Source organism: Halictus rubicundus, chromosome 5, assembly GCF_050948215.1.
Source record: "Halictus rubicundus isolate RS-2024b chromosome 5, iyHalRubi1_principal, whole genome shotgun sequence".
Classification (NCBI taxonomy): Eukaryota; Metazoa; Arthropoda; class Insecta; order Hymenoptera; family Halictidae; genus Halictus; species Halictus rubicundus.
The window spans coordinates 8,066,971-8,078,343 of record NC_135153.1 but is presented as its reverse complement, the minus strand read 5'-3'; the positions used below and the strand labels follow the sequence as shown (position 1 = coordinate 8,078,343).

Genomic DNA, 11,373 nt, shown 5'->3' with positions numbered 1-11,373 from the left:
TTACATATAAATTATGTGAACAGTAAAGAAACCAAAGTAAGAATTGTAAATTTTTATTTACAAATTAATTCGCATTTATTACTGTTTACATATACATGTAATATTTTTATAGTATTAAAAGAAAGTCTCCTTATATATAAGCAATATCAGTTCTTGTTCCAAGCACTTTTAAAGCTAGTTTAGGAGATATTTTGTGAACACCAATATCCGCTAATATCTCTCTTTGCAAGGTTTCATTATTGCTATTGAAAGCCTCCAATAGTAACATCGCTGAACCCAATAGAATATTTAATAAAATACATGCTTCTTTGATCCTGAAACATAATTTATATGATTAAGAATGCTTAAACTATTGAAATACTTATGTATATATGCAATATTCATGTATGGTTTTTCATAACTCCATACATTAAATATAGAGTGCAATAATAGATGATTAATAAATAGATTCTCAATTGACCACGTTACAACAGAATTAGAAAATTTTGAAGTTTAATTTCTAAATGTCTTGAGCTCGAAATGTTTGAACATATTTTGAATTTCAACAAAATCTAATTTTACTGGTTTGACGTTCGAACCAATTCTACTATCCATATGCAATCACAAGGTCGAAGAACTTAAAATTTCAAGGATTACGAAAAAAGACATATAAACGGTTCATATAGGTGAGCTGAAAGAAATGATAACAGCGGAGAAGCTCTAGTAATCATAGTCTAAAATTAAAACAAATGAATGATATTATACGGGGTGTCCCACGCAACTGGAACAGGCTGTATCTCCTAAATGGTTAGAGATAGAAGAAACTATTATAGATCACAGTTAAATGGTATCGGACGGTGCATAATATGCAAATAACTTTATGCATTTTTGTGCATCGGTGTATCAGAAAAATGCAACAGCCCCTTTTTAAAAAATGGAAATCTATGGTTTCTGATTGATTTTAAAAAGTACAACATGAAAAATGCAAAAATATTTAATTATATAGTAGATAATTATTCTCTTTTTACGTAGCAATGGTTGGGAACATTCCGTCAATAAAAGTATTATGGTTTTATATAAAAAAAATGTTTCACAAGCTATTTTGTATCTATTAATTGTTTATTACTAATTTTAGACAATTATATTTGGTATATTTATAATAAATCCTCTCATACCTAATAATAAAAATGTATTAACAACTGTTAATAAAAATACAATTACTTTAAAAAAAGATCTATAGCTATTATTAAAGGTAAGCGGTACCTTTACATAAAAAAAAATACCTGACTAGAGATATAATTCATATTAAATATTTATGAACTAATCTGGTATTTATCACAACTAACCCCTAAGTATTTTTTATCAGCAATCATTCGTGTTAAAAAAGCAAAAGGCTATGGCCGGTTTTGGGGGTAAAATTCGCCTCCGGCCCTATTTTAGTCTAGTTTGAACCAATCAATAGTCTAGTCGATAGTCTGACAAAAAAGAAACCTTTTCTTTTCAAAAAAGAAGTTGACTTGGGCGGGATTCGAACCTGGTCCAAAAAGTCTTCAGCGGTTTCGTAGTGGGAGATCATAGATTTTTAGATTTTCCTTTATAATTACCCTTACAGATGAGGTATCGGGCTTAAACTTGGCAGAAAGGTTTCTTTTCTGGTAGACTATCGAATGTTTCAAACTATATTAAAATAGGATCGGGAGCGAATTTGACCGCCATAGCCTTTATTATGTTTTTGGTGATTCCAACCAAATGCAATTTTTCTAAAATTTCCATTACACGTTATCTACTAAACTAATCCATCTAGCTTTGTAGAAAAATTGAAGTTGTTTAGTCGATTTATAAAAAAATTATTCTGATTTAAAATGTTTGCAATCATACTTACAATGGAAAATAGGATTCTGGCTTATTGATGTATAAGCCAAACAATGGGAACAAATTCCTAGTAATATCATATTCTACTTGTTCAGCTCCTCCTGTGTTGAAATGATTCACCAAAACCACCTCTTCTAAAAGAAACTATAAAAAGTACAATATTTTTTAGATTGAATACCAGATGTAATATTAGCTTTGAGTTAATATTCTTACTTGATCAAATTGTAAGGCTAAGTTTTTCCAAGCCTGATTAAATAGTGGCAATGCAAGTGTATTATACAACTGATTAAGTTGTGTAGCTAATTCTTGGAACATGGAATATCCACTTGGAGTAACTGACAAAGAAACAACTTCTTTGGTGGACTGCATGGCAAACCATCTGTAAATAATCAATCACTATTTATATTTATTCATAATTATTTTTCTTCACATAATTTCAAATAATGTAAAGAATTTCTATCTGTATTATATTATATTTCTCTATTTGAATTTACTCTTGAGTAAGACAGATTTTTCTTTTTTTGTACATATTTGTTGTTTGTAAATATCTTGCAAACCAACATGTTACTACCACTCTTTTAAGTGTAATTTAATTTTATAAGTCATTTTGCGAAGCAGAATTTGGTCCCTATTTGTTATGAATTTGCCATCAAAACTTGTCGACAAATTCATAGCAGATTGTTATGAATGACATTTTTTTGTATGCACTATTACAATTTTTATTAAGATATACAATACTTGCTTGTCTGTCCTATAAGGTCTACTTTTGGCTTTAACATCTAAAGCTACAGCATCGCTAATTTCATTTATTAGTTTCTTTTCTAATCTTCTTAAAAGAGCAATGGCTTCATCAAACACAGAACCTTCCACATCACCTATAGTTTTGTCAATATCACTTCCTTCTAACGTTGCAGATTCAACTGCTTCAAATTGTTTTTTAAAAAAATATAGTTGCAAGAAATGCTGCAAACAATTAAATGATTAATAAATAATAAAATATGCGATTATTTTTAAGGCACTTACCACTGTAACACCCCATTCTTCTAGAACGGTTGCAACATAATGTAAAGTATTAAGAATACACGGCGTGAGAGATATTAAAGGATTTTCATTAGTTTCATGTAATAATTGAAGTAGTCGTATTCTCCAGTCATCAATTAATTCAAGTTGTAGCTCCAAAAACTGTAATCTGAAAGTTACACCCTTGACAGGAATGTTGTTATGCAAGTATAAAATATTGGGTTTATTAATATACAGGGTGTTTGGGAAATCGTGGTACATTTGGCAAGGAGATGATTTCTCACATAAAATCTAGTCGAAAATAAGGAATATAGTTTTTTCATGCGGGGCTTCATTTTCCAGAAAATCGAGTTTGAAAATTCGTTAGGCACGCGTGTACTTGGAACCATCCCTTTTAAAATTATACTTTATGCGCATGCACTATGAATGCACAGTTCTTTTTATTTTAAAACACTGGAGTAACAAAGATTTATCAGGTAAATTTTCTTCCCATTACGCACCTATGACCTGGTTGAGGCAAATGTTTGTATCTATCAGAAATTGTTGTAAGAAGAGTGAGGAAAGCATCTGCACATTCAGTTACTTTCATATCATCGGTATCAGAATTTGATAATTTATCCCAAGCAGTACTTGAACTTAAAATTGCATCCATTTTCTCAGTAGCGTCTAATATTTTGGTATACCAATGTTGATAATAGTTACACAGTACATTGTACAAACATAAATGTTAAAGGATATTTCATGTCCTTACATTTTTTCTCCATATTAATCCACTTTACAAAAACATGAGCCTGGGTAAGTACAAAAACAGTGGCTGGTTGTGTTGGCGGATAAAATAATGTTTCTCTCAATTCTCTTTCAAAACCTAAAGCTTCATCCACCAAGTGTGCAAATAAAACATCATCATATTGTACTATTGCTAACTCAGAATGAAGTTTTTCAACAGCTAGTTGAACCAAAGTCTGCATAAATTCTACCTATTACAATAACATCATTTACATGTGTATATATTTTTATTATATTTCAGTACTATCATAAATAATAATGTCCTCTTATTTTTGTATACCTTCACATCTACGTGACTAAAACCTATTGAATTTGCTACTGGTTGAACATGTTTTTGGACCCATTGAACGTGATTTTTAATCCATGTTAATATTTGAGTAAAAAACCATTCTGGTTTATCTTGACGGTTTGTTAATTTAGCACCTGTGAAGTGATATATAAATCTTTGTCTTAGAGGCCGTGCTAACAGTGAAATTGGCAAACTCACTGGTGCAAAATCTGTTAACAACACTGAAGTTACAACTGGCTTAACAGATTCTTCTCTGCAATTGTATATTAAGTACTTAATATATGTATCTTTTAAGAATATAACAAGTTTAAAACAAAACATAAATACTATATTACTTTTAATAAAAGGATACGGTAATTGTAAATGCAATAAATATTCTGTAAGTATTTTAAATTTGGTTAAAGTTTCTGCCATAGGAGTGACCAATGAATTTGAATTGTTGTTACAAAATGGCCACTTTAATGCTTTCAATATATCATTGTATTCCCTGAAAATTTCACATGTCAATATCATTCAATTAAATATTGTTTAGATTTAGATCTATTCGAAAGTCTATGGGGATGACTGTCGAAAAGACATTGTTTCGTAATATAGATAAAAATAATCACAGGGAAATATGTGAGGATAGCATTTGTTATTAATGTTTAAATCACTATGTTTATGTAGTGATTTAAATTACACTACATAATGACATAAGGAATGGTTTGTATATGTATACATATATGTATATGTATAATGTTTAATCTAGATAATATCACATAATGTATATGTATATCTATAATACATAAATTTAAAAAGATATGTAGAATATGAAAATGTACTTAGACAGTTTATCCTTTATGAGGTTGTGCCAGTAGTGAAGTGTTTCTCTTACATAATTCACAAGATGATGACAGGATGATAGTTGCAATTGGCAACTAATATCTGTAAGATTTGTATACAATGAAATAGTTGATTCATCATCACCAGCTGCTAATGATATTTGAACTTTGTCACTAAAAGAAAATCTCTTGTGATTATATTAAATTATATAGTATATAAAAAATGTCTTTCAATGTATGATTCAATCTATCAATTCAATAAAAAATGGTAAAAATTGCAGTTTTTCACGATTTTCGGCCTCTAACTGCAATAAATCTAAGGATTCTTACATCTTTCAATGCTTGTCGTTTTTTTTCAGCATCAACTGATTTCAATGAAACTTTCAGAATACATATAATTGACAGAGATCTACAAAACGTATTTTTTAAAAATTTCAATATAAGCCTACAGAAAAAAAGTTGTAAAATGTAAATTTTAGTATTTTCTCTACAATTCTGATTAATTGCAATTTTTGAATAAATTTTGTTCACATCATGTAGTAAACTAATTGCTCTAACTTCTCAAGAATGTTTAAGAAGCATGGCCCAATATTAAAAAAGTTATCGTTTTGTTAAGAGCAGTTAAACCTAGTGGTGACAGAGAGTTACCTGTCGATTACAAGGAATTAATTTAGTACAACAATGGTACAAATATAATGGTGCAAACTGCTAATATAATTGAATAATGAGAAATCAAGTAAAATTTCTATAAAACACAATTATATCGAAATGCGTTATGTTTATCTTATGCAAGCCACACTAAATTATATTACATACAATTATTTTATTTAATACTGATTAAACCTTTGAGATGCACTATTAAACCAAATAGACAAAATATTGACTTACACCATTTTTGCATCAAACAACTTATATATCAAGTTTAGTCAAAGCCAAACATATTTTTAAATTATGTACGTAAGAACATATTTTGTGTATAGAATATCAATTTAATAAAAATAAATATATTTCTTATAATAATAGATTACATGTAAATGTTAAGTGAGAAACTAATAGATTCGTTTAGTTAAATTCTAACAAAACGTTTAAGTAACTTTGATAATATTCAACAATAATTTACTTGAAAGATAAAATTAAATTGATTGAATCATTCATTGTAAATTACTTTGCAATAAATGAAAGTTTACCTGATATTTTCAACGTGTTTTATGAAACTCAAGTATGCTAACGACTTATCCAAGTGACTTATTGTATTAATAATTCTTTGCATATCTATACTTTTATCAGTTTCATGCATTGCTTTTTGTATGTCATTTCTGAATTCTACAGAAGATTTTTCCAAGTGTTCAAATTCATTACCTATCCTCTCAACAGTTTCTATTACTACCTTCACTTTTGAGGGAGCTTCAGATGATGCCATCGATAACTAAAAAAATGAATCCTGTCAAAAATTCTTAAACCTAAATGGAAATAAAATTCATAAACCTAGATAAACACTTATTAATTTTTACCGATTTTTCGAGTTCATTTTTCTGTACATTCAGACTTTGATGAAATTCGTATATTTTTTCGAATCCTTCCAGATCGGAGCCCAATTCAGTATTGAATGTTTGTATTATTTTCTTTTTTGCATCTATCATTATGCAACACTATAAATATGTGACGTGTAAAATAAATTTGATAGAAAGATTTATAGGTTATGTAACTTTCTGTCAATTATTGAATTACAATTAGTTACGCTAGGTAAGACAATGCACTTTGAAACACATGAAAGGTCGACACATTCTGAAAGCATGTATGTTATCAGTGTTATCAAATATTCTGCCACAGAAATATAGTATTATAAATGCACAACAATACACCACGAACTAATAACAGAGAGGATATGAGTGGTCACGTTCGGGGTTTTAGTGTACCCACTTTTTCCTACATCATCTTTTTAGCGTGGAACAGAACCTGCATAATCTTTTTAGCCTGGACCAGAACCTGCATCATCTTACCTGCATCATTAGCAGCAGATTCCAAATAATGCCAGAGTGGATGCTACCACTAGAGTTCCATAATATTAGTTCCGACCGATACGGTAGGATGTGACACAAAAATGGTAAGGGGGCTCTAGAGCCCCGCGGACGTGAGACAAGAAAATACATTGGGTGATTGGTCTACTCCTATACCTCGTCACCGACGAGATATATGTATCTCGTCGGTGACTAATATCAAGACAAGACCTTAAATTACTGCAAGTTACCATGTGCGGATAACACGGTTACCGAGGCGCAATCTACATTACTTATAAACATTTATATTGCATTTTAACACGATCAATTTATGTAAGAAAGAACAATGAATAAATAAAGACAACGCAAGGAAAAGACGTATCTGCGTATTAATCAGTGAACCCTCTATTTTTCCGAACGTCCGACTTATCACTGCCTTATACTACTGAATTTCGTGCCACCTCCTTCGATATCATATTCTCCTAATACAAAAGTACAATTTCCTTATTCTGAGGATCGATCTTTTGATATGTTTCACCCGAAGAACTACTAGCAGACTCTACCCTGGCAAGCTCGCAGGAATATAAAAAGGAAGCCGCGCAAAGAAGAGTGTGCACAACTCGTAAACTGTGGAACAAAAACAGTGTAAATAACTAGCAAGTCTTAAATTTTAACTTTACAATGTTAAAGCAAATTCTAAATGAGCAGCTATTAGCTCGATATTATTCCCCATTTGTAAGATAATAAAGTTCTTACAAATAGAGAATAATACCGATTGCCCGGGTCTCACCACGAGGAGGTTGCTGCACAAGAGACCCGAAAGGAAGCCAGAAGGAATTCAATACGCTTCCTTCTGACTCCCTTTCTTACAACGACGCTTTCCAGTCTTACAAACTAAAATTCGCAGCGTATGTCGAGTAATTATTGCGGAGAAAAAAGTGCGAGTCGGAGAAGAAGTCTCCGATTCACGGGAGATAAAAAGCGAATCAGGCAGAAGGCTTTGATTCTTTTGAAAGAGAGAAACAAAACCGAACCAGAGCAGAAGGCTCTGGATCGAGGGTGACGCGACGCGTACAATGCTTGCAGAACCAACTCCAGCCGGCACCGATACCCGACGTGTCCTCACGAAGAGCGATGGTCGAGAGAAGCGTTCAAACGATACCCTAAGTTTCCCCCACCCACCTGTCGCCAGGCAACGACTAGCGTTGAGGCGACTCGGGTGGACTTACGGCAGGGAGGATTTTACACGAGTGAACAGGTCTCTCGAACATCCCTCTCAATGGATCTACGCCGAGCACCGGTACCAACCGGTCTGGTACATACAAGCAAGGTCCGACACAGCATAAGGCTGTGTCGGAATCAAAAATCGAACCGAGCAAAGTGAAGTTACGGCAATAATTACTCGACATTTATACAATACTAATAAACAAGCTTAATAACTAACGCACGCACTCGAATCGAGCAATTATTGTGAGCCAAAAAAAACTAAATCTGACAAGTCTCTGAACAATTCCAGAGAAAATAAAAATGGAGCAGAAGGCTCAGATTTACGAGAAAGAAAAATGAAAGAAGCGAACCAGAGTAGTAGCCTCTGGTTCGAGGGTGACGCTACCAACTGGTCACAGCAGAAGGCTGTGACCCAAATCAACAAGCGAAACTAACAAAGTGAATCTAACACAATAATTGCTCGAGAACTAATACGAACTTATAAATACTGTGAAGTCTTCTTACTATTCGTTGTCTTCGTTCGACGATGATCATGCTGAACTGTTGCGATTTAACTGAAACAGACTAATAATAATTAGACACAAAATGGAGGAACACAGAAGTAATCGAAGAAGAAACGAGTCTTCGTACGATGCGTTGTCTTCGTTCGATGATAAATTTCTGCAACTGTTGTACTCAATCTGAAACAGATTAGTAATGATTAGACACAAAACAATGGAGGAACAACGAAGTATAAGAAGACGATGAAATAAAGACAAAACGATGACCCCGTACACGAGTACGGCCTACCTAACATGCACACGAGTGCAAATCTACCAGCTCACAAGAGCCAAGCTAACCCCGTACACGAGTACGGCCTACCTAATATGCACAAGAGTGCGAATCTAACCGGCTCACGAGAGCCAACCTACGACCAGCTCACGAGAGCCAAGCTAACCCCGTACACGAGTACGGCCTACCTAATATGCACAAGAGTGCAAATCTAACAGGCTCACGAGAGCCAAACTAACCCCGTAAACGATTACGGCCTACCTAATATGCACAAGAGTGCGAATCTAACCGGCTCACAAGAGCCAACCTACGACCAGCTCACGAGAGCCAAGCTAACCCCGTACACGAGTACGGCCTACCTAATATGCACAAGAGTGCAAATCTAACAGGCTCACGAGAGCCAAACTAACCCCGTAAACGAGTACGGCCTACCTAACATGCACAAGAGTGCAAATCTAACGGCTCACGAGAGCCAAACCAACCCCGTACACAAGTACGGCCTAACCGACAAGAAACTAAGAGTAGATGAAGTCAGAACTTCCATCTACTGAGGTGGCGCTTCGGGGCGCCCCGGGTTCGCCAATACCCGTACTCACCCACAGCAGTGAGTCCCTGAGGGACCTCCGTTCGGAGGAATACCAATTTAAAACCAGATATATAAATTTTAGAATAAGAACTTTTGAAAGTTCAGAAATAAATTTCAATTGGAAACATGAACAATTCCAATAGGAAATAAATCAAACGAAATGGGGACGCAACGACATAAAGGTTAGGGTCATAGCAATTTTAAGAAACAGAACTTTTAAAAAGTTCAGAAGCAAATTTCAATTAGAAATCCAGAAAAAATGTACGATGTATATTGAATGAAAAAGTATTCCGAAACAAGAAGTGTGTGTTTCGGTTAATAATTAAAAGGAGCTGCCAAGAAGGCGTAGGTGGGCCAAAGGTAAACAAGGAAAGCGCGAAGGAAAGCAAGAAGGACCTTTGGCCCACCCCATGCAAGTTTAAAATAAATTCAGACACACACAATTCAATTAAACACACAAGTTTTTATTATCAGTACGTCTTAAATTTTATTTCACAATGTTATCGCAAATTACAAATGAGCAGCTATTAGCTCGATTTTATTCATTATTTGTAAGATAATAGAAGATCTAACAAATAGAGAATATTATCGATTGCCCGGGTCTCACCACGAGGAGGTTGCTGCACAAGAGACCCGAAAGGAAGCCAGAAGGAATTCAATACGCTTCCTTCTGACTCCCTTTCTTACAACGACGGTTTCGAGTCTTAGAAACTAAATTTCGCAGCGTATGTCGAGTAATTATTGCGGAGAAAAAGGTGTGAGTCGGAGAAGAAGTCTCCGATTCACGGGAGATTAAAAACGAATCAGGCAGAAGGCTCTGATTCTTCCAAAGAGAGAAACAAAACCGAACCAGAGCAGAAGGCTCTGGATCGAGGGTGACGCGACGCGTACAATGCTTGCAGCCCAACTCCAGCCAGCATCGATACCCGACGTGTCCACACGAAGAACGATGGCCGAGAGAAGCGTTCAAACGATACCCTAAGTTTCCCCCACCCACCTGTCGCCAGGCAACGACTAGCGTTGAGGCGACTCGGGTGGACTTACGGCAGGGAGGATTTTACACGAGTGAACAGGTCTCTCGTACATCCCTCTCAATGTTTCTTCGCCGAGTACCGGTACCAACCGGTCTGGTACATACAAGCAAGGCCGACACAGCCTAAGGCTGTGTCGGAGTCAAAAATCGAACCGAGCAAAGTGAAATTATGGCAATCATTACTCGACATTATTACAACGACGATGAACAAATCTTAAAAACTAACGTACGCACGCAAGTCGAGCAATTATTGTGGACAAAAGAAGGAAACTAAATCAGACAAGTCTCTGAACAATGCGAGACAAAATAAAAGCAAGCGAATTTAACAAAGTGAATCTAACACAATAATTGCTCGACAACTAATACTAACTTATAAATAATATGACGTCTTCGTACCACGTGTTGTCTTCGTTCGACGATAAAATTTCTCATCTGTTGTACTCGCTCTGAAACAGACTAATAATAATTAGGCAAGATACAACGGAGGAATAGAAGTAATAGAAGACGACGAAATAAAGAACAAACGATGACCCCGTACACGAGTACGGCCTACCTAACACGCACAAGAGTGCGAAATCTACCCAGCTCACGAGAGCCAAACCTAACACCAGCTCACGAGAGCCAAGCTAACCCCGTACACGAGTACGGCCTACCTAATATGCACAAGAGTGCGAATCTAACCGGCTCTCGAGAGCCAAACTAACCCCGTACACGAGTACGGCCTACCTAACATGCACAAGAGTGCGAATCTAACGTGCTCACGAGAGCCAAAATAACCCCGTACACAAGTACGGCCTACCCGACACGAAACTAAGAGTAGATGAAGTCAGAACTTCCATCTACTGAGGTGGCGCTTCGGGGCGCCCCGGGTTCGCCAATACCCGTACTCACCCACAGCAGTGAGTCCCTGAGGGACCTCCGTTCGGAGGAATACCAATTTAAAACCAGATATATAAATTTTAGAATAAGAACTTTTGAAAGTTCAGAAATAA

The 11,373-nt window shown here is 35.0% G+C and overlaps 1 protein-coding gene across 4 annotated transcripts; it reads right to left on the bottom strand.

The window, feature by feature from the left end:
• Positions 1 to 37: 37 nt before the first annotated feature.
• Rint1 (RAD50 interactor 1) lies at positions 38 to 6,724 on the bottom strand. Of its 4 annotated transcripts, none has more exons than XM_076787985.1 (12): positions 6,279 to 6,715; positions 5,955 to 6,193; positions 4,768 to 4,941; positions 4,299 to 4,433; positions 3,938 to 4,199; positions 3,623 to 3,848; positions 3,372 to 3,537; positions 2,875 to 3,040; positions 2,594 to 2,814; positions 2,065 to 2,230; positions 1,862 to 1,995; positions 38 to 314 (listed from the first exon to the last, which is right to left on the bottom strand). In XM_076787985.1, the coding sequence occupies exons 1-12, from the start codon at positions 6,405 to 6,407 to the stop codon at positions 131 to 133; spliced, it is 2,202 nt and encodes a 733-aa protein (XP_076644100.1). In that variant the 5' UTR covers positions 6,408 to 6,715; the 3' UTR covers positions 38 to 130. The 4 variants fall into 4 exon arrangements, 1 of the variants encoding a protein (XP_076644100.1); XR_013082287.1 differs by having other exon boundaries at positions 177 to 314; positions 1,862 to 1,985; positions 6,279 to 6,717; XR_013082288.1 differs by lacking the exon at positions 38 to 314 and having other exon boundaries at positions 2,590 to 2,814; positions 6,279 to 6,722.
• Between the last annotated feature and the right edge of the window lie 4,649 nt (positions 6,725 to 11,373).

Excerpts from the sequence above, each read along its gene's own strand:
- Rint1 (XM_076787985.1), bottom strand. The coding sequence starts at position 6,407 with ATGATAGATGCAAAAAAGAAAATAATACAAACATTCAATACTGAATTG. Across the intron at positions 4,942-5,954 it reads AAACACGTTGAAAATATCAG|TGACAAAGTTCAAATATCAT; the intron begins GTAAACTTTCAT and ends ATTTTCTTTTAG. Across the intron at positions 1,996-2,064 it reads TAGCCTTACAATTTGATCAA|TTTCTTTTAGAAGAGGTGGT; the intron begins GTAAGAATATTA and ends TACTTTTTATAG.